The following is a 22863-nucleotide window of genomic DNA, read 5'->3' as shown; positions in this document are numbered from 1 at the left end:
GAATAGTGATCTTCTAGACAACACTCCCCAGAAGGGACCGTCCGTGGGAAATGCCACTCAGTGCCAGAGTAAATCTCACATTTCAGTGAAGGGTTTGTCATTCACAGTACAAGATGCTTGCACATCTTGAATGTTTTCTTCTAGTATTTTTTATTTCATTCATTATTGCCTACTTACATAATACCCATGCAGAGCTCCTAACAGGTCCCAGAGCCTGCCATATTGTTTCATGACACTACGCATTTATTAAAACTGTTTCACCTATGTAGATGACCTTTTCTGGCCAGTTTGCGTGTCATCTCCCTCTGTTAGGCCCCCAGCATCACCACCACCACCCTCCAACCTAACTGATAACTCCCTTCCTCAGGTTCCCACTCTACCTCTACATTTTTCTGTCTTAATATCAGTAATCTTTACTTCCACTTGATTGGTTTGTTGTCCATCTCTCTCCAAGCAGAAGGTCTTATTCTTACTCAAATGTACATTTCCTTGTTGACTATACAAGTGATTGGTGAACAACTACTGAGCACCCAGTCTTTGCTAACCCTTGGTAAAATTCAGAAAGATGAAGATTTTTTTTCCTTTGCCCCCGATGAACTGATAAACCAGTGGGGAAGGTAGACTTCTCTACAACTAGACACACCAAGTCAAAAAGAGGGGTCTAGGCAGGTGATGAGGCTGAGTTGTTAGTTGGTGAGGCAGCAAACACAAAAAAAGCTTACCATGTTTTAATGTCTCTTCTGTGATTTTCATAATCAAAACACACATGCTTCAATCATGTGTTTCACATTGCTTACTAATGTCTTTGCATTATAACTCCGACCTGTGCTTCTAAACTAATGTGCACGCAAATCACCCAGTGATCTTATTAAAATGCAAATTCGTATTCAAGAGTTCTGGGAGGGGCCTGAGATTCTGCATTTCTAACAAGCTCCCAGGGAATGCCAACATTGCTGATTCATGAATGCCTCAACCAGCAAGGCTCCACACCATTGTAATGTCAATGTAAACATTGTTGAAATGGCACCAGTTTTTGGAAAAGCTCCTGGTCTCTCTACCTAGACTCTTCTGACTGTAATTAAACATGATCAACATTACACCAAGAGAGGTAGATTCAGCAGTGCCCAGAAAAAAACTGGCAAGGTGCTTTGGAACTGCTACCTCTTGGCCTTTGTTTTATTATCTAAACACAAAAGGTCTTTGCTTCTGCACGTTAGGTCTGCTGCTACAAGATGAGTGTAGTCTGAAGGTGTGGCAGGTTTTTCCAGATATTCAAGATTGCCTTTCTCTGCTAAAGTCTCTTCCATATTTAAACCATAAGAAAACTCTAAAACTTTAATCAGTTTAAACAATCATAAAAATAATACTTAAGTGAATTTTACAAAGGAAACAAGAAACTCTGGGCCAGGCATGGTGACTCACACCTGTAATTCCAACTCTTTGGGAGGCTGAGGCAGAAGAATCACTGGAGCCCAGGAGTTCAAGACTAGCCTGGGCAACATAGGGAGACCCTGGCTCTACAAAAACAAAAAATAAATTAAATTAGCCGAGCTGCACTTGTAGTCCTAGCTACTTGGGTGACTGAAGTGGGAGGATCACTTGAGCCTGAGAGTTTGAGTCTACATTGAACCATGATCGTGCCACTGCATTCCAGCCTGCATTACAGATCGAGACCTTATAAAAAAAAGAAAGGGAAGAAAGGAAGAAAGGAAAGAAGGAAGGAAGGAAGGAAGGAAGGAAGGAGAAGGAAGGGGAAGGAGGAAGGAAGGAAGGAAGGAAGAGAAAAAAGAAAGAAAAGAAGAGAAAGAAAGAAAGAAAGAAAGAAAGAAAGAAAGAAAGAAAGAAAGAAAGAAAGAAAGAAAGAAAGAAAAGAAAAGAAAAGAAAGAGAAAGAAAAGGAGAAACAAAACAAAATCCTCTGTAAGCATCCCATGGGAATCTGTTAATCTATTTTCTTAACTCTTAATGATTCCATGACAACATCTGTTAACTTTTTCAATTTATTAGAATTACCACTCAAAATGAAAGTCAAAATCCATTAAACCACTACTTTCTCATTTGTGAGTTTTGAATTCTCTTTCCAAGTGGTCAAGATCCCTACTTGAGCTTTTATCTTTTGTAGGTCTTCTTCCTCTCTTCCCCACATCATTCTTGAGCACTATTCTAGCCCAAACCAAGTGTCCTGTGTATGTCTTCTTCCAATCAGGTAGCTGTCACACTCCTCCTATCTGCCATTCAACTTTGCCTTGCTATAATAATATGCTATTTAACAGGCAATCTTGGTTGTTTGGTCTCCTCTTGCACATTTAGTTTTTGCATCTTTTTTTCTGACAATGTAATGGTAAATTGGACAGAAGTGTACTCTTTTCACTGGGCACAACCTATAGAAGGCAATGGTAGCCATAGCTTACGCCATGCATAGCCTGGAGTAGACAAACCTAAATGAACTTTCTTCCTTCTCACTTCTCATGGACTCATTTAGGTGAATGCCAAAGATGACGAAGGTGTCCTCGTTGGATCCTGGGACAATATCTATGCCTATGGTGTACCCCCATCGGCCTGGACTGGAAGCGTTGACATTCTGTTGGAATACCAGAGCTCTGAGAATCCAGTCCGGTATGGCCAATGCTGGGTTTTTGCTGGTGTCTTTAACACATGTAAGTATCCAATTGAGTAATTTCTTTTTAATGTAAAGGAAACTTCACTTTAAGACATTTTATCAATAACCTAACAAAGAGACATCGCAGCCCCTGTTGGCACTATGGAATTTGTGGGTGAGCATTCTGGGATGTAGTCAATGCATAATTAAATTGTAGTGGGCCAAATATGCTCATAGTCTCTCTTTGACTGCAGAATCTTTATAGAGAGAATGATAGACTATTTCCTGTGTAATCCATCACTTAACACCTGAAGAAATAGAGTTACAGTAAGAATGTTGAGAAAAAAGCCATTTTCTTTTCAGCCACCACATTTTTACAAAACTAAAACAGTTAAAACTAAAATAATAAATAAGGAAAGATATATAGTGCTTATTTGTCATTGAGAAGTTGTATAAATATGTGTATTTATTTATTATTGAGAATTTTATAAATATATCTACTTAATTTTTATCCCAGTTATGGAAAGTATTATAGCAGGTGGTCTCATATTCACTTTTACACGTCTCAATGCCCCTGAGCAAATTAGAGATCAGAACATAATGAACAATCTTTCCCTCTCCAGTTTCCCTACTAGTTTTTAATCCACCCAACATCCAATCTGTAGACGAAAGTATATGAGAACAGAATTATTCTCTTTAGCGTCATGCATCATTTTTCAAAGTGGCATTTGCCTCTCTAGACCCAGACAATATTACAATTAATTCAGTGAATATTTTTTAAAATACATTTATTTCAGTATGTCTTCATCATTGGTAACGATTTTCATTCACAAGCCATTTCTACAGCCTTGGAGAAACATTAAGCTCAAGTTGGGGTGTCCTTTCTGCCTGCTCATTAATAAAGAATGTTTTACCCAGTTAACATTTTTTAAATCAAAAACAAAGGGAGGGACTGGAGGCTGGAGGGAGGTCATTTTAAAAAATGATTACAAAACCTGTTTGTTTTAGCTCAAAGTCTCAACAGTCTAACACTTGGTGATAGAAGTCAAAAAAATAGTCATGAGTTTTGTTTTGTTTTCCCATAGTATCAAACAGGATAAGATTATTTTCTTAGCCATTTAAATATAACCCAGGGAAGAAGGAATATGTATTTCTTTGGAGCAATAAAAATCAAAAATATAGTCCCCTAAAAGCACTGGTCTCTGAAGTTCCAGATAAAAGCCTGAACTTCATGGTAGGTTAAAGGTTGGAGGTCATCCCCTCCCTTGAGGCTCCCAAGTCAAGACAAGGCAAAAGATGCCCAACAGAGGCAACCACTCTTGTGAAATGATTTTAGGAAGACAGAAAGGACCCAAGCCCTCTGCATGCCCACAATTTCACTATGCCAGTGTAATTTCTTCAGGCTCACAACCAGATAAAATAGTGAACACCTTATATCCATTCATGTCTTTGGCATAAAAAGCAGGCTTTGTGTGGTAAATTAAGAAAAGGCAGAAACACACTGTGGGGAAGTCACAATGAGAGTAAACCTGAAGATGGAAACTGGGGGAAGGAAGAACTGGTGCCCTAAAGTCAAGCCTCGCTTTCTTGAAATTATTGAGTAAGGCAGACTCTTGACCAAGTTGTGTCTGGGATAATGTGAATTAGTGTTCAGCCAGAAACAGAGGGAGAGTTGCAATCGTTTTATTGGTAAGACCCTGTGTGAATAGGGCTGCAAATCAAGACAGGAAGATGGGAACAGGAGGCCTGTGGCAGCTGCCAATGTTGTTTGGGGCATTAAGATCAAGTCCTTTAAGGAGGGGAACCCTTGAATCTCTACCAGACTGCCAGTTTGGACTTCCAAGGTTGTTCTGTTGAAGGAGGTGGGTAGTCTTTGGTTAAAAATGCTAAACTATTCTGAAGGAGAAAATAAAAAAGCAAGCCAAGTCATTAATCTTAACATTGTCAGCTGAATTATTTTCAATAAGCCCTGATGTCTGGCATCCTGGGAGCCAGGGAGGGCATTTGGATTAAGTTTAATCAATAGGTACATATGGCAAGAAAGGTATCTGGGTAATTTATTATCTAACAATTAAAATGAATCTGTGGTGTCACCCTCCAATGCATGTTAACAAAAGTAAATTCTGGCCAAGAGAGCAAATTCCACCAAGGACCTGCTCTGTAAATTCCTAACTTCCTATTAGTGGGTTTTTGAAATTGTATTTTCAGAAACATTGTCCCATTCATGGGACTAAAATAATACTATGTTGATGATCATAGCTTAGAAACGAAACAATTAGAACCCTGTTGGAATTCTACTCTACTTGGCTTCATTTGACACCAGCTGCAATTCTGAAGGATTCAACAGCAAAATTCCTCTCTACCACCCCCATGGGGTTGAATGACCACCCTTCTCCAGCATGCAACATTTGAGGATAACATGTCCAAAGGGCTTTTCATGTTGGTCAGGAAGGAAGTCCCCTACAAGAACACTTTTTTTCACTGTGTGTTTATTAAATTCTGGTGATGTGTTTAGCTGTGGTCTGTCCTTTCCTGTAGTTTTACGGTGCCTTGGAATACCAGCAAGAATTGTTACCAATTATTTCTCTGCCCATGATAATGATGCCAATTTGCAAATGGACATCTTCCTGGAAGAAGATGGGAACGTGAATTCCAAACTCACCAAGGATTCAGTGTGGTGAGTTTGATTGTCAATGGCTTTGGTTGATGTCACATTATAGTAATGTTACACATTTGCCACAAGATAGACTCAGTCTGATGTTTCTTTCTGTTCTGCTTTGAGGACCATTCAATAGCATAGGCAGAAAAGTCTGGTTGTCAAAGATTGTCTTAGCAAATGAATTAGAAATGTTACTGAAAGACAGTTTGGGTTCCTAGTGATAAAAATCAATCATTCCTTATAATAGCAACCACCAAAAAAAAAGGTCATAGTTTTAGCTGCTGCATATGCCTATACTAGTTCCTCTCTACCTTGATATATTAATCTTACAATTAATAGCAGAAGCATTGGAGCCAAGCGTTCTCTGGGTCAGTGCCCCAGAAGTAATAGAGCTAACATTTATTAAGCACTTACTATGCATCAGTCTTTGTGCATGCATGATCAACTCCAATTCTTCTTAGTTTTATCAGGTGGAAGTTATTAATATCCCCATTTACAAATGAGGAAACTGAGGCCCCAAAAGGTTTGCTCATGGTCATACATCTGGTGAGCTGGGAATAAACCCAAGTGCTTCTGACCGTTAACCAAAACCTTTTAAATAACTTCAGCAGTATAGGATTTCCTTTTGAATGTAAAGATGAGATTCTCCTTGATTATACTGTCACCTTTCATTGAGATATGGAAATGGGAGTGAAGCTGAAATTGTTCCCCAAAACCAGCTGTGGGGTTCTCTCACTGGCCTGAACAGCTTTACCACAAACTGGCTAGAGGGAGCTTAAGATCCCAGGGAAATTCTATTTTTCCTTGAGACCCCCTAAGTCCAAATCAATACACTAAGAAGAAAGGAAAAAAATCCTAAGAGTTTAAATAGAAATAATTTTTATCAAGGTCTGTGTGGGAGGAAATTGGAACATAAGTTCCTCTGTGGTCAGGCATTGAGCTAGGTAGAACTTCTAAGCCAAAAATGAGTCTCATGCACAAATAATAAAGCTAAAACACTGTCTGTTGTAAAAGTATCCAAATGGGGATGGTAGGAAGTTATAAGTTCATTTTAAGCAAAACTAAAAGTTAGAAGTGCCTGAACTTCCTCATGTTATAGGAATGGATCCCAGTTGTAGGAGCAGTATTAACCCACCAGCAGAGGCATACATTCATTGGAGAATGTTGAAATGAAATTGCTGAATGAGTAGCAAAGGGCTACCATGAATTAAAAACAGTACAGTTCATTGGAAGGGAATGAGCTAAGCCGTAGTAAGCTGGAGGGCACGTGTAAGACAAAACCTTGTCTCTGTAAATTGAACAGAAATATAAAGAACGCTTTAAGCATACAGAATTATAATATCTCAGCCCTGCATGTATATGGAATGACAAAACAGACCAAAATAGTCACCCAAAAACTCATTGCAATTGTTAAAAATGACAAAAAGATAGTTATTTGGCATTCTCCATATCTCTTCCTTACACACACACACAGCCTTTGTAGTTAAGTGCAGTTCAAAGTTATCCTTCCCAGCTCCTTGACAGATACCTCCCATCATCAAATAAGTCCCTATGGGGCACTCCAACAAATAACCCCACAGGCCCTAAACAGAATTAATACAAAATTGTGAAGCTAGATCTTGCTTTTGGTACCCTGTCCTCTTCAATCAGGTCCCTGCTCCAAATTACTTCCCCTTTCCCTGACACCGTTTGTTCCTTTGTTGCCTTACTCAAATATCCCATCACCCTGGGACTGTACTTCCTGGCCTGGGACTCCCCACCCACCTTCCACTGCAGACCACTGCCCGAGACTCCCCTTCCTTTGCCTGTCTTGTAGTAGGTTTTCAACGCAAGATGCCTGATCAGATGCTCTGACTTACTGCGGGGCTGAGGCCAGCACAACTCAGGACGTTCCCAGACCACGAAGCACAGGAATCAAAGGGCTCAATGGGATCTGAGGCCAAGGCTTGGCTCTGTTACTGCCCAAGCTGTGTGACCTTGGGCAAGGCACAACCTCTCTGTGCCTCTTTTCTCCTCTAAAGCGGAGAGAACAATATTCCCTGCTTCACTCAGCACAGAGCTGAGCATAACAGGTGCCTAATGAACGTTAGCGGCTATTATTGCCTTCATTATTAGTCACACAGCTGGAATTTCTTGGAGGCAATATGTTTCCATCAACCCAAGTACATCAAAGAGGTCAGAAAAAGAGGGATGCCCAGTGTCCTAAGATGACTTCACTATTTCTGTTACATTGGGGTACTTTTAAAGAAGAAGCGGACACTTGGCCTCACCAGTGCAAACACCCATGCACCTTAGAAGTTATAGGTGGTCCAGGAAAATAAGAGTATGGCTAAGACCCTCCTGGATTGAGGAGGCTGGTGATGGCTGTCCCCAGACATACCAGCCAGGGCATGATCACCACAGTCACACCCCTCTGTCAAGCTCTGGCTTGGGCAGCTACTTGCTGTGTGGCTTTGAGAAAATGATTTCACCTCTCTGAGCTTCATTTTCTTCATCAGTAGAATGAAAGTAATCTTAGTAGTTACCATTTCCTGATGGGATGGCTATAATGATTAAATCAGGTCATCCAGGTAGAGTGCTTACCATAGAGGTGGGCCTGATGCTGATTCAGTTAGTAAGAAGCAGGGGCTGCCTGAGCATTAGGGCTGGTGAGGAAGGGTGAGGGTGAGCGTGGAGGCTAAACAGGGGCTGAGGTGGGGGTAGGAATGATTTGTTAGGCATCAGCTGACCTCTGTGAGGTCAGGCTGCCAACACGTGGCCTGATGGATTTCCTAGCAAGGATCTCAGGAGCCATTGGCCTCATACTTACCTCCCTCCACAGGCTCTGGTCAGACACACCCACCTCAACCTATCTTCCCCACTCTGGTATTTGGCTGGGGCCCCTCTCCTCTCCAAGTAAAGGAGACCTGAGAACTATCTCTCATCCTCCACCATCTATTTCTTCTTCAACACTCAGGTCCCAGTGGTCCACACTTTGTGATGAATCAATTTGTCCAGTTAGGTCTCAGTGACTCAGGATGTCCTCTTCTCCATGACTCAGCCAAATCTCAGCCTACCAAATCCAGAAATCAGCCAGTAGAGAGGCTCAGAGGAAGAGTACAAGAGGGTGTATTCTGCTTGCCACACTCCAGAGCCAGGAGTGACAAGTTTGGCTCTGTCTCTTGCTGTGACCTTTCTAGCCTTATTACTGCAGACCATCAAGGACAGACTGCTTCCTGGTTTGCCACCTTAGGTCCTCTGCATGAAGGAGGTTTCCCTCCAAGAGGGAGCCTCACCTCAGAGGGGCTACAGTTTTGCAAAGAGTGGCCCCACTATTGACACCAACAGAAGCCATGATCTGGGCTCCTTAGCTGTTCAGGAGAAGGCTGGGGACTCAGGAACCTCAGAAGGGCACAGTGGGCAGAGTAATTAGATCCCAGGGTAGCACATGAAACCCCAAGTGGGCAAATGCAAGGTAGCAGATCCCAGAAGGAGCAATTTTGGCCGCCTGTCCCCAGCGTGCTGATGAGTTCTGAATTTTATGTAACCTCTGGGGGGAAGGCAACTATGAATCACTGTGGACAGTTTAATGAAGACGCTTGCTCAATGTTTAGCTGCAGTGCAAACATCAAATAGGAATATGAGGGCTCAGTTAGGAGGGAGTCAGGGCTACTTAGAGGGGCAGGGGGACAGCAACGGTTTGGCCTCACCTTGGAAGAGCCCAACTTGATCACCTCATTATACAAAGGTCACAGTCAAAATGGAAACAATTTTAAAAGATCAGCCTGACCAACATGGTGATGATACCCTGTCTCTACTAAAATTACAAAAAAATTAGCTGGGCGTGGTGGTGCATGCCTGTAGTCCCAGCTACTTGAGAGGCTGAGGCAGGAGAATTGCTTGAACCTGGGAGACAGAGGTTGTAGTGAACCAAGATCATGCCACAGTATTCCTCTAGCCTGGGTGACAGAGTGAGACTAGGTCTCAAAATAAAGAAATAAAAATAATTAACATCCTTATTAAAATATACTTCACAGCCTGGCACAGTGGCTCATGCCTATAATCCCAGCAATTTAGGAGGCTGAGGCAGGTGGATCACAAGGTCAGGAGATCGAGATCATCCTGGCTAACACAGCAAAATCCCGTCTCTACTAAAAACACACAAAAAATTAGCCAGGCATGGTGGTGGGCACCTGTAGTCCCAGCTACTCGGGAGGCTGAGGCAGGAGAATGGCGTGAATCCAGGAGGTGGAGCTTTCAGTGAGCCGAGATCGTGCCACTGCACTCCAGCCTGGGCAACAGAGCAAGACTGTGTCTCAAAATAAATAAATAAATAAATAAATAAATAAATAAATAAATAAATAAATAAATATGTGTGTATATATATGTATATATATATATTTCACATACTACAAAATTCACTCCTTTAAAGTACACAATTCCATAATTTTTAGTATATTTTTATTTATGTATTATTATTATTATTATTTTGAGACAGGGTGTCTGTCACCCAAGCTGGATTGCAATGGCAAGATCATGACTCACTGAAGCCTTAACCTCCCAGGCTCAAGCAATCTTCCCATCTCAGCTTCCCTAGCAGCTGGGACTACAGGCACACCCACCACACCTGGCTAATTTAAACATTTTTTTTTTGTAGAGATAAGATCTCACTATGTTGCCCAGGCTGGTCTTGAACTCCTGACCTCAAGAGATTCTCCTGGCTCAGCCTCCGAAAGTGCTGAGATTAAGGGCATGAGCCACGGCACTGGGCCATTTTTAGTATATTTGTGGTCTTGGGTAACCATCATTATCATCAGATTCCAGAACATTTTCTGTCCCCTTCGCCATACCTATTAGCCGTCACTCCCCGTTTCACCAACTCTGGCAGCCTTGAATCTACTTTCTCTCTCTACGGATTTGCCTGTTCTGATCATTTCCTATAAATGGCATCATGTAATATGTGACCTTTTGTGTCTGGCTTCCTTCACTGAGCCTAACGTGTTCAAGGTTCGTCCATGTTGTAGCATGTATCAGTACCTCATTCCCTTTCATTGATGAATACTGTTTCATTGGGTGGATAAACCAGATTTTATTTATCCATTTATCCATTGTACATTTGGGTTGTTTCTATTTTTGGCTTTCATGAATAATGTTGTCATGAACATTCAGGTAAAAGTTTTATGTGAACATATGTTTTTTAGTTCTCATGGGCATATATTTAGAGTGGAATTTCTGGGTTGTATGGTAACTCGATGTTCAATTTCTTTTGGTGAAGTACCAAACTGTTTTCCAAAGCAGCTACTCCACTCTGTATTCCCACTAGCAATACACTAAAGTTCCAACTTCATATTCTTGCAAATGACTTTTCTGTTTTTTCTTACTATCATTATGGCCATCCTAATGGGTGTGGAATTTTTTTAACCCTCTTCAATAATTATGGAGATAATTGTACAGAATTTATTATAGAAACTTTTTTATACATTAGAGTTATACAAACAAATACTGTCAAAATTCAACATTTTCTTCATGTTCAGTCAGGATATTAACTCCTAGCTTGCTATGCCAGAGTGGTAAAATGGGATAGGGTTTCATTTTCAAATCAGCAGAGGGAACCCAGAAGTGCTCCGAAAGGACTTTGTGGATGGAAACTCATTCAGTACTCCTGTAGTGTGTATGTGAGTGAGCACATCTGGACCGGTGTCCAGCCAGGATGCCCTGGTAGAACTGCATTTAGGGTCGGTGTCCTTTCTGATGGGTTGCAACATCCATTTGGTCCATGCCTGTGTCTGAGCACTTATTAATGGTTCTGACTATCACTCCTACTACATATACACCTCATAGTTTCATGGTGAGAGTTACAGCATCTCTCGAAGTGCACCCCGCCATCTGCGACCCCCTCCATCCAGGTCTCTTGTGCTGTATTTAAACCGTGACTTCTCAATGAGACTTGTAAAACCCCTTGCCTTCACAGGACAAGCAAGAGTAAACACATTCATTTATTCTTTTTTCTTGGTGGCCAATTGATTCCTACAGCAACATCCTTTACTGAGCTGGGATGCCTACTATGGCGCTCTCCATTTATCCCCCGTATAGCATTGCTATGCAAATGAAGCCATTCATGACTGACTACGCAGGGTTTCTTCAAGTGGCTCCCAGCCAGAGGGAACTGAAGCAGCTGAGTCTCAGAGAGGACAGGGGCACTGGCCTGGTCTCCACCTGACTGGACTGCTGGCCTTTGACATGACGCCAGTGAACATCCAAATGCCCCTTGCTGGTTTCAGCACTCCAACAGCCTCAAACAATGAACAGCTGCATTCTAAAATAGTGTCATGCTCCCAGCTCCATCAAAGATTCCTGCAGCATGCCACCTTTCCTCTGAATAACTCCTTTCTGTCATCTTCCTTCATTATATTTCCTAACTGACAAGTTTTTTTCTCAGTCCAGGCTTTCATTTCCACTTTGAAATGTCTTGTTAGACAAGCCTCAGAGTCCACTAAATTGTTCCCACTTCTTTCCAACAACTCCCACCCCATCCTATCCCCTCTGCCCCTGATATGGCCAGAGCTTAATAATCCCAGGATGTCCTGCCATTATTGTCAACAATATTGTTGTCTGTATTCAGAGTGTATTAGCAGAACCAGAGAGGTAGGGCTACACCCATCTGCTACAAACACACAAATGATTTGCAAGACAGTGCCTTTCTTTCACCCCCTGCCAGTTTTGCTATAAAAGAATTCAAACCCTTGGTGTACAGTTGAAGCTGGTCCAAGACATCTCCTCCGGGGCTTTCTCTTGATCTTATTTGTGCTCTCCCCTGAGCCCTAATAAAGCTGCACAAACAAAATTACAAGCCCATATCTCTTCCTTCCCTTTTAAGAACTCCTTTTCTCTGAAACCTTTCTGGACAGATTGTGAATGAGATGACCCTGTGGACTGTTTAAGCAGTTAGCCAAGTTAAGGGCAGTAAAGGACCCCTTGTTTAAATTAACTACTTTATTTTCTTCAAACACATAGCACCCTGAAGCCCATGTTGGTCTCAGCTGTGTTCTCTGTCCAGCTCTTCACCACCCCATGGACTCCTATGCCTCTGGATATGACGTTAGCCAGAACCAAGACAGATTTTCAGATAACTGCGATCAGCGTTGGCTAGGACTGTTGTCCCGTCTAATGCTCAGAGTCCTCTTCCAAACTCGTTCAGGTTCTTGAAAGAATTCAGTTCCTTGCAGCTGTAGAACTCATAGATTCTTCTATCTTCTTTGAAACCAGCAGGATCATGTCTCTGCTGCATTGAATCCCTGACTAGCTCTGTCTCTGATCTCTAGACTCAAACTTAACAGGCTCATCTGATGAGGCCAGACCCACCTGATCATCTCCCTTTTAATGAACTCAAAGTCAACAGATTAGTAAACTTAATTACTTCTGCAAAATCCTCCTTGACACATAAAGTAACATAGTCACAGGAGTACTAGATTTCACCTACACTGAGGGGAGAAAATGATACAAAAGGAAGGGTAGTGGGAGTCATTTAAAATTCTGCTCTGCGTGTGATTTTGAACCACTAATATGCCATGGACATCTTTCCTGCCTAGCCAATATAGATCTGCGTTTTTACGGCTGAATAGCATTCTATTCTGTGTTTCAAAATACTCGATCACATATTGGACAATTAGGCTGCTTCCAATTTCCCTTTCTTACATCGTGATGAACATTCTTACATAACACACTTGTCTTCACATTTGTGTGATTATTTCCTGTGCACAAATTCAAAGCACATGGATCTACTGAATCACAAGATAAACTATGACGTCCCATGTAGGGTCCCCTGGCAGGGGATGGTGCTGCTGTTCTAGTGAAGTACCGCCTCTGGTGAAGATTCTGAATCCTTTGCACAAATACTGCTGAATTATTAGCATCCTTGAAAGGAGCTCTAAAAATTACTAGCTGTCACTGCACGGAACACACAGGAAGAAACATAAAGCAGAGATGTGTTCTTCACTTGTCATCTGCATTGTTATCCTCCCAAAAGGTTGTTCTCATCTTGATTAAACAAGTCTCAATGAAATGAGGCCTTTATTTTAATTTCTATGGAAAGAGGCAACAAGGAGATTTAGAATTTTTACTTTAAAGGGACACAGTACATTTTGACTGTATAGTGAGAACTCAAGTTTCAAATGAAGGCTCTGAGAACTAGAAAACCATGAATCTTAAAGAGAAACAAACAGCAAAGGTTTACTAAGACCTTCCTTGCTAGATGTCTTCATGATTTATTTAGCCAACACTTAGTGAGCACCTCCTAATGACTGGGCTCTGCTCTAGTGCTGGAGATGTGGAGAAGAATGAGACCAGCAGAGCCCCCAAAGTAGATTCATGCACTCTACAAATGCATAATGAAATTGCAAGATGAAAATGGAAAAACTATTATGGATCTAGATAAAGAAGCTTTAGAATGAAAAGTAGCTTTTCAGGAATCAGTTGATATTTTCCAACCTGGAGAATCAGTGGATGGAATTAGGAAAAGTCTGTATGGAAGGAATAAGTATTTGAGATCAAATATACAACATGGTGGTTATAGTTCATTACACCATACTGTATATTTCAAAATTGCCAGGAGAGTAAATTTCAAATGTTCTCACCACAAAAATAAATATGGGAGGTAATTGATATTATTAACTTAATTATCCCACAATGAGATTTGATATTTTATATATATATGTAAAATCATCACTTTGTACCCCATAGTATATACAATTATTATGTGTCTATTTTAAAAAATTAAGGACATGCTAAAGGAAGTTTTCCAACACAAAGGGAAATGACACTACTGTATATCGAAATTTAGATCCTCTGACACGTGCGAATTGCAGCAAAAATGCTAAATATCTGGGTAAAATGCCCACGCCTGTAATTCCAGCACTTGAAAAGACTGGGGCAGGAGGATGGCTTGAGGCCAGGAGTTCAAGACTAACCTAGGCAACATGAGACTCTGTCTCAAGAAAACAAAACAAAACGAAAAACAGGAAAAGAAATGTCTGTAAACATTAGTCCCTTTCATGGAGGAACTTGGAATATAAAAACTAAGCATGCTTAAATAGAATTGTGTAATGTCAGCCAAATGGAAACTCTTGAGGCATGAGTGACTTAGGACACAATTCCCCTAGTCATTCCTGAGTAGAGAGGATTGCATGGTGAAAGAGATCCCCATGGCTGTGGAGGTAGCACCCTCTCATTCTGTTCACGGCCTGTCTGGGAGCTGAGCCATTAGCCTTCCACCCACTGATGGAGGCCCAGCCCCACTGGGAGCATTTGCTTCCTCCCCACCTCACCCACTGCCTACAAGTTCCTGACCCTGTTATGAAACTCCCACCCTAAATGTACAGATAACGTCTCAGCCGTGAGTGAAACTAGAAGAGATCACGTGTAACTAATTAGATGTCAGAGTGAGAGAAAAGAAACTTTTCCTTGGGTCCTGGTCATTTGAAAAGAAATATTATCCTCAAAGAAAAGTCTTTACTTGAGATCTGAAGTGCAAAGCATGTTTGTCTTGTTCCAGGCTAACCTTGCCAAGGAGATTTGAATTTAAATAAGGCTATTCTGGAGCCTATTAATCTAGGGTGATGGTGTAGCAGTGAAAGCCAGGATCGCTAAACACCTCGGGTTGTATAGGAAGCAAGATGGGGTCCATTCAGGGTTGCAAATGTTTTATTGCTGTTTTTCCCTGGGTCCCTCTGCCTGATGGGGCAACCTTCACTGTTCTGAAGAGAGGCTAGCAGAGTCATTGTCTGACATGCACAGTGACCTTCCTTCCAGCTTCCAAGCAAAGATGGAGGCTCTCCAGTGGGAACTGGCCCCATGTTCCTGCTCAGAGACCTCCACAACTTCACCCTAATCCACATCTGTACCCTTCTCTCCCTGCAGACCCTGCATTGCTTCCCACACTTTTCCAGGGTGTGCTCTCAGCCTCATCCTCTTGCACCCTTGGTATCTGAGCTCCCTTTTAGTCCCACTCTTTCTACCAGTTCTTCCTCCATGAACATGCCTCAGTCTCTTCTAACTTAAAAATAACCAAAACGGCCTTCCCTGCACTGCATTACATGGTAGACACTGCCTTATCTTTTCTTCTCTCTTACAACCTAGGTCACTCTTTTTTTTCTTTTTCTTTTTCTTTTTTTTTTTTAGACAGGGTCTCACTCTGTCTTCCAGGATGGAGTGCAGTGGTGCAATCATGGCTCACAGAAGCCTTGATCTCCTGGGCTCAAGTGATCCTCCCACTCAGCCCCTCAAGTAGCTGAGACTACAAGTCAGCTACCTTTTGTATCTTTAGTAGAGACAGGGTTTCACCATGCTGCCCATGATAGTCTCAAACTCCTGGGCTCAAGCAATTCTCCTGCCTCGGCCTCCTAAAATGCTGGGATTACTGGTGTGAGCCACTGTGCCCAGCCTCTAGGTCACTCTTAAGGAAGAACCTACCTCTTTCTTCCCTCCTCTTCTTTCCCTCCTCATTCGTCAGCTGGTTTTGCCCAACCCTCCTCCACCACCCACCAATACTCCCATAATCTCCTCCTCCTCTTCATCCAATCCAGAGCATCACAAGTGTAGACAAAAATGCCTCTTAGACCTCATCTCCTGGATTTTCCACAGGCACTCCAGCTCATCCTGTCCAGAATTGAGCTGGTCACCCACCCATCACCACCAGTCCCAACACAGACTTTCTTCTCTTCCTTTTTTATTCACAGTCTTGGTAAAGAAAACCATCATACTCCTTGGACAGGCAAAAGTCTTCCCCAACTCATCCAAGTCCCCTCACATCTCCCTAAACCTGTGGGTTGTACCTCCCAATGGCTTCTCTCCCTCTCCATGGTGCTGGTCACCTGAATGCCTTTCTGGTCCACTGTAGACTATTGCAGTTCTTCAGGGGTGCGGGACAGCAGGGGAGGACTCAGCTCAATCTCTAGTCTTGCCTCTCCATCCATCTTCCATGAACAGAGATTTGCAAATTTATCTCTTCTTAAATTATTCCAATGGCTTTTCATTGCCTAAGAATAAAGCACGGATGTTTAATTTGATATCAAAGGATTTCACAATCTTATCCTCACCTATGTCATAGCTCAGTGTTGAAGAGTATGGATTTCAGAGCTCTGTCACTAACTAGCTGTGTGGCCTCAGCAAGTTTCTTAGCCTTCCTGGGGTTCAACTTCCTCCCCTATAAACTGAGGGTAATTATAACAGTACTGAATTTTTTTTTTTTTTTTTTGAGACAGTCTTGCTCTGTCGCCCAGGCTGGAGTGCAGGGGTGCAATCTCAGCTCACTGCAAGCTCCGCCTCGTGAGTTCGCGCCATTCTCCTGCCTCAGTTTCCCGAGTAGCTGGGACCACAGGCACCCGCCATCACACTCGGCTACTTTTTTGTATTTTTAGTAGAGACGGGGTTTCACCATGTCAGCCAGGATGGTCTCGATCTCCTGACCTCGTGATCCACCCACCTCGTCCTCCCAAAGTGCTGGGGTTACAGGCGTGAGCCACTGCCCCCGGCCAATAGTACTGTTCTTATAGGGTGCTAGGGACATCAGATGTGTTAATATCCATGAGGGTTTTAGAACAGCACTTGGCACTAAGGAAGTGTTGTATGTATTTTTTAGTTCCGGGCATTGCCTGCCATCACTGTTCTCCTCCTATGCACTTGAATATTCAAACATGCTATGCTCCAGCCACAACACACAGCAGACAGTTCCCCAAACACACCATGGTGGCTATTTCATGCCACTGCAACTTTGTTCTTCCTCCTTTTGTTGACCTCCTAAACTCCCATTTATCTTTCAACCCTCAGCTCAAATATCACTTCCCAAATACCTGGAGACTTTGCTCCACTGAGACTCCGTGGCATCCCAAATGAACTCCCATTTTACCACGGATCATTTAAATTAATTATTTTTCAAAGTCTGAGAGTTACCATTTTTGAGCACTTATCACATGCCAGTCCCCGTTCAAAATACATGTATTAGAGGCATTGGTGGTTCAGTGGTAGAATTCTCGCCTCCCAAAATACATGTATTAGTTTATTTAAGCCTCACGGCAAACCTATGACAGTTTTGATCATTGGTTTACAGGTTTGTCATTTCTCCTAGATTGTGAGGGTCTTTATGGGTAAGAATCTATGTTTTGATCATCTTTGAATCTCCAGCACCTAGCAAGGTGCCTGGTGTATAGTGGGTACATAGTGAAATTAATATCTCCTGAGCCCATCAGAAGTGGGCTGCACTCAGAGAAAGATGGGAGCATGGGGAAACAAGTGACATTGAAGGGCGTCTAGAGAAGGGACCCATGGTAGTTGAACCTGAGATTCATCAGTGCCATAAACAAAGACTGCAGTAACTACCTCACCGCATTGTTAAATCTTTATTACTATATGAACATTTTCTATAGTGCTGAGGGGTTAATGTGCTCTCATTTAATTCCGTACTGTCATATAATTTCAGGTCTTTCCAAGGACATAATAATATGATTCGTGATGACATTTTATTCCATGCTCTTGCTTCCAGGGTCATATTCAAAGTCCTGAGAAGTTTTCCATGGCCCTTAGCCCCTGGGTTTCCCAGCTTTAATAAAGGGTAAAGAGATATTCACCCTGACAACCTATTCTTCTTGTTGGACATGAGATGGAAATTGTAGAAAATTATAGTCAGGGATAATTGTTATAGTTTCTATGGTAATGGTCTAAGACCATAAACACAAGTATTTATTGCTTAATTGCTACAAAGGAATATGCTTTTTCCAAATAGGAACTATATTAAAAAGTTCAAAATAAATATTTCAGATTTGGTTAACTTTTCTTCCCTACTCCTTCTGTACGTAGTAAGTTCTGTTTCATTAGTCAGCAGAGAATGGTTGAGATTAAAACTGTTTAATGCACTGATTCAAATATCTTTGGGTGGCCTTAAAGCTACTCTTAGCAGGGAGAAAGAGACATCCAGCCATATGACTGTCCCAAGGGATGCCAATGAGAAAGAATCTGCCCAGAAAACCCAAGTCTAGAGCCCCAGGATCTCTCCAGGAGCTCCCAGATTTGGCTTAAACTATTCTAGTAATCTGTAGATAGCATATGCACAGGATTTGGGGTCACTTCTTCATTTATTTTTTGTTTTATTTATTTTTATTTTTGTTTATTTTTTATTTATTTATTTATTTTTTTGAGACGGAGTCTCTCCCTCTGTCACCAGGCTGGAGTGCAGTAGCGCAATCTCGGCTCACCGTAACCTCCACATCCCGGGTTCCAGTGATTCTCCTGCCTCAACCTCCCAAGTAGCTGGGATTACAGGCGTGCCACCACACCCAACTAATTTTTGTATTTTTAGTAGAGATGGGGTTTCACCATGTTGGCCAGGATGGTCTTGATCTCTTGACCTCGTAGACCCGCCTGCCTTGGCCTCCCAAATTGCTGGGTTTATAAGCATGAGCCACTGCGCCTGGCCATCACTTCTTGGTCTCTTGGAGCATTGGGTGTGAAGGGAAGTTTAACCTCTCTGGGCTTGTGTTTTCTAAGGAACTACCACTGCTGGAATGAAGCATGGATGACAAGGCCTGACCTTCCCGTTGGATTTGGAGGCTGGCAAGCTGTGGACAGCACCCCCCAGGAAAATAGCGATGGTAAAATTGTGTCCTCCCTCCGGGAAACGCTTCATCGCTGATCTTTATTTTGCTTTTATGCTTGCATTTGGTGTGTGGGAACCACACCCGTTGGGAGCCAACATCTGAAGTGTGCTTCCTGGGCACATGCGCAGTATTAGCTACCTTCCAATCAGGTTTAATTTCATTTCAATAGTCAGCTTTACCCTGATTATTTTATAAATTTTAGAAAAAGAATATAAAACAACATATAATTCATCCATTCTTGCTTTGCTAAGCAGTTTCGAAGACAGGAGAGAAAATATCTGTAAGCATTTTTACTAGGCGATAAAACATACTTCAGCCCTTCATGGTATGCACCGATAAGATATAAAGCAGTAGAGAAAATAGAGAACTCGAAAAATAATTATAGATCATCCTTTAAATTGTTGTTTTTCCAGAACCTGGCCTCCTTTTATGTCGTGTGATTTCCTCCAAAGCTTGAGTATGTGGGTATTTGTCTTCTAACTTGCCAACTATGCTAAACAGCTGCAGCTCTGGCCTCCCCCAGATTTTTACAAAATCACATCATAAGCCTCCATCTCTCTTTAATATGATAATATAAAGAATCAGTAGACTGTGGATATTGTGGATATTATGTTCATTTCCTCAGGTGTTGATATATTGATGGGCACACATGCATAAACATTCGGTGCATATTTATAGTGAAACCATGTTATAATCCTAGACTTTAAGGAATAAAGTTTAGCACTTTCTGGTGTTCTGGTATGTATATCATGGGGACACTTTCGAGATGACTAATAGCAGCTGATCTCTTATTAACTATGGATAGGTGGTAAAAATTTAAAGGATTTTAGAAGAGTAACATGGGCCTTCTGACTTCCTACGTGCACGGCGGGCATGGCCAAAATGCACAGGTAATGTCCAGATTCTCCAGTTAAACTTGACTTATGTTCATAATGTCCAAAACCAAAAGACAAAAAGCAAAACAAACAGCAACAGCAACACAACCACAGAGGACACGTCAACATTTCCAACATTTCAGATACCACCTGAACAAGAGATAAATGCTGTGTAAGTCATCTGCTTGGCATGAACACACCTGGGTATGTGTCTGTAGGTGGCCCAGTAGATGCAGGAATAGTGTTGTCTTGTATTTATTTCCATGGCTTCAATTTTTGGCTTGAGGAAGCATAGCCAATGGATTCTCTTGAGCCTTGGAAAGAGTTTGGGCTAAATCAACAATGAAGTGTAGAGACACTGGTCTCTACAGAGTCACCCTCAGTGCCATGCATCTTGCAGTATCTGGACAGAACTGGAGATGAGAAACTCACACCGCCCTTCCTCTGTGCAATGCAGGCATGTATCGGTGCGGCCCCGCCTCGGTTCAAGCCATCAAGCATGGCCACGTCTGCTTCCAATTTGATGCACCTTTTGTTTTTGCAGAGGTAAGCGGGAAGCTGGAGGAAAGTGCTGTTTTTCTTCCCAACTTCTTAACACCTGAAAGAGTAAGCTAAAAGTTGTTGCTTCTAAGTTTTCCAGGTACATAGTGTATGCTTCGTGTTGACGAAGGTAACTAGGCATTATTCCAACTTCCAGGTTATTAACGCTAAATGCAGTTCTTGTTTAATATTTTTCTTTTCTTGATGTTTTGGGATTCCTACTCCCAAAAGTAAATGCTTTACTACCATTAGCTTAGTTCTCTGCACCCATGAAGTAGGTATCAACTACTCCAGAGAAATTATATGACTAATGGATCTCTCAACTAACCATTGGTAGAGACGGGTCATGAATTGAAATTTCAGGACATGCTACTTCCCTCTGGGACTAGTCCAGCAATCCATGTAGAACAAAATCCACAACACACACCCAACCATGGTCTTACCCTGGCCTTTGCAATCTATGTTCTGCCATCCTACACCATTGCCCGTGGCCAGGGAGGGAGGGTTGAGTTGCCAAAGGAGGAAGGGGAACCTGGAGGCTGCTCTAAAAGAATACAACCCACCTACAGGGTTGATGTGAATGCCTGGGCAAAGGCTCTGCAATTTCAGAAGAACTAGGCAGGGACTGGAAGCAGAAGAGGCTGTTAAAGGATATTCAAGGAGAGTTCTGAAGATCAAATTAAATATAAGAGATACTGGGTAAAGGAGAAGGCTGGGCTGCCAGCCTTGGAAGACTTGAAAGACTGAGAGGCAGGACTTCCCTAGGGTATATTTGCACCAATAAATACACTGAAATAATGTCGCTCACTTTGCCTACCTTTGGATGCTCTTAGCAACCCTCTAAAATTGTTAATATCATTCTTCCCATTTTACAGAAAAGAAAATCAAGGCAGAGAGTGGTTAAGTGACTTTCTCACAATCATCTAGCTAATAAACAGCGGTGCTAAGATTTGAAGCCAGGCAGATGTCTGAACGCATACTGGTAACCATTGCACTCTAGTACTCTGGGAGGAGTAAATAGTTATATTAATGTACACCAGGCACTGTACTGGGGGGAATTCTAAGGTTCAGGTCTCTAAGAAACATATTTCTAGATGCCAGGTGACAGGGCACAAACACACCGAACGTGAAATGCCAACAATACCAGTGATGCTATGGAATTAATTGTCAGGTGGGCTGTGTAGAGAGCACAGATCTGCATTCATACTATGCATGAGTTGAGAAGTAGAGGCCAAGAACTGAAGCAGGATGGCAAAGACCACAAGACACCGTCTAGGAAGGAAGGGCGACCTGGGAACAGACAGTGAGGATGCCTGTGGAAGTGTTCCCAGACAGTAGGAGCAGAGAACTCTGGGACCACAGGGGAAGGAGGGATGATTAGGCAAAGGGATTAGAAAGCAGTCAGAGGACGGGAGGAGTACTAAGCAGGGGGTATGAGTTGAGCATCTGAATGCTGTGTGGGGGCAGTTGAAAGCTGTGATGACTCACTAGGATGCATCAGGGGTGTTGGAAGGTGGAGGCTGAAGGAACTCAGTGCTGGGGACCTCCCTGAGAAACTTGCTCCTTGTCCCTCCTGTAAGTGAGGGAGAGTTTTCACTGGGCAGGAACCTGGGCAAGGTGCTGGCAGCCTTGTGGAACATGGATTGGAGGGGTTGTTACAAAGTTGTAGGGAACATCTAGAGAGCTGGTCATCCCTCCAAGCCAGAGATGGAAAGGGCCTGAGCTAGACAAGTGGCAATAATGAGGAAACGAGGAGGCAGGACTGAGAAATATTATTATTTAGAAGGCAAAACAAGCGTCAAAATTCAGACAGCAAGATCAGGAATTTGAAACATACAAAAGACCAGTGTTCATCTCATCGTACCTGCCATGACAATTTATAGAAGCCTTTGAAGACCAAGCTTACTGGACTTGGAATTTTATCCCCTCAATTTCACTTTGGGATTTGAAGATTTCCATAAACCTCCCCAGCTGCCATTTGATAGTTTATGATGCTACGAGGGCCTCTTATGAGGAGATCACTCTGAAATCCACAAAGCCTTGTATTCAGCTGTTTATTATGCTTTGTTGCTGCAAAGAAGAAGAAGGACCTCCCTCCACGAGTGAGCTGCCTAATAGCTGTAAATGCAAAGGCTTTTTGCTATTATGAAATATAGATCGGGGTGTTATGAATGTCATCAGGATTTGCCGATTATAATTACTCCTTTCTCACCCACTGCAGAGGCGTGTCTGACAGAGGGTACAATTTGTTGCTTTGGCACGGGCTGCACTCCAGGGCTGAGCCATTTTTAAGAGATGTTTGAGCCGATGAAAAGTGGATGAGGAATCTTTTCTCAAGGGTGCCTGCAGTGGGGCCCCATGGAGAGCGTCATACGAGTTGACATGACTCAGGTTGGAGTCTGCAGCTCTCTCTGCTTTCCCTCCTCCTTGCTGCGTCAGCTCGCCTTCTCTTCCCTCCCAGCATGCTGACTTTCTTGGTCATTCCTTACTCATTTCCGGGCTTGATCAAGCATCATGTTCATTGACTATTTTTTAGTTTTCCCAGGGCCTTGGTCTCCGTGAGTGA

At 42.4% G+C, this 22863-nt stretch overlaps 1 protein-coding gene across 1 annotated transcript in view; it reads left to right on the top strand.

Annotated features, from left to right (window-relative positions):
• F13A1 (coagulation factor XIII A chain) overlaps nt 1-22863 on the top strand; it is a 160983-nt gene that overhangs the window by 94672 nt on the left and 43448 nt on the right. Inside the window, exons 7-10 of the mRNA XM_017884150.1 lie at nt 2482-2656; nt 5137-5275; nt 18773-18876; nt 20215-20303. Of these exons, the coding sequence (XP_017739639.1) occupies nt 2482-2656; nt 5137-5275; nt 18773-18876; nt 20215-20303 (507 nt within the window). The remainder of the gene's footprint in view (nt 1-2481; nt 2657-5136; nt 5276-18772; nt 18877-20214; nt 20304-22863) is intronic.

Source organism: Rhinopithecus bieti, unplaced genomic scaffold (assembly GCF_001698545.2).
Source record: "Rhinopithecus bieti isolate Rb0 unplaced genomic scaffold, ASM169854v2 scaffold_14232, whole genome shotgun sequence".
Lineage (NCBI taxonomy): Eukaryota > Metazoa > Chordata > Mammalia > Primates > Cercopithecidae > Rhinopithecus > Rhinopithecus bieti.
The sequence above is the reverse complement of the archived record's forward strand: the minus strand, read 5'-3'. Positions and strand labels throughout refer to the sequence as shown.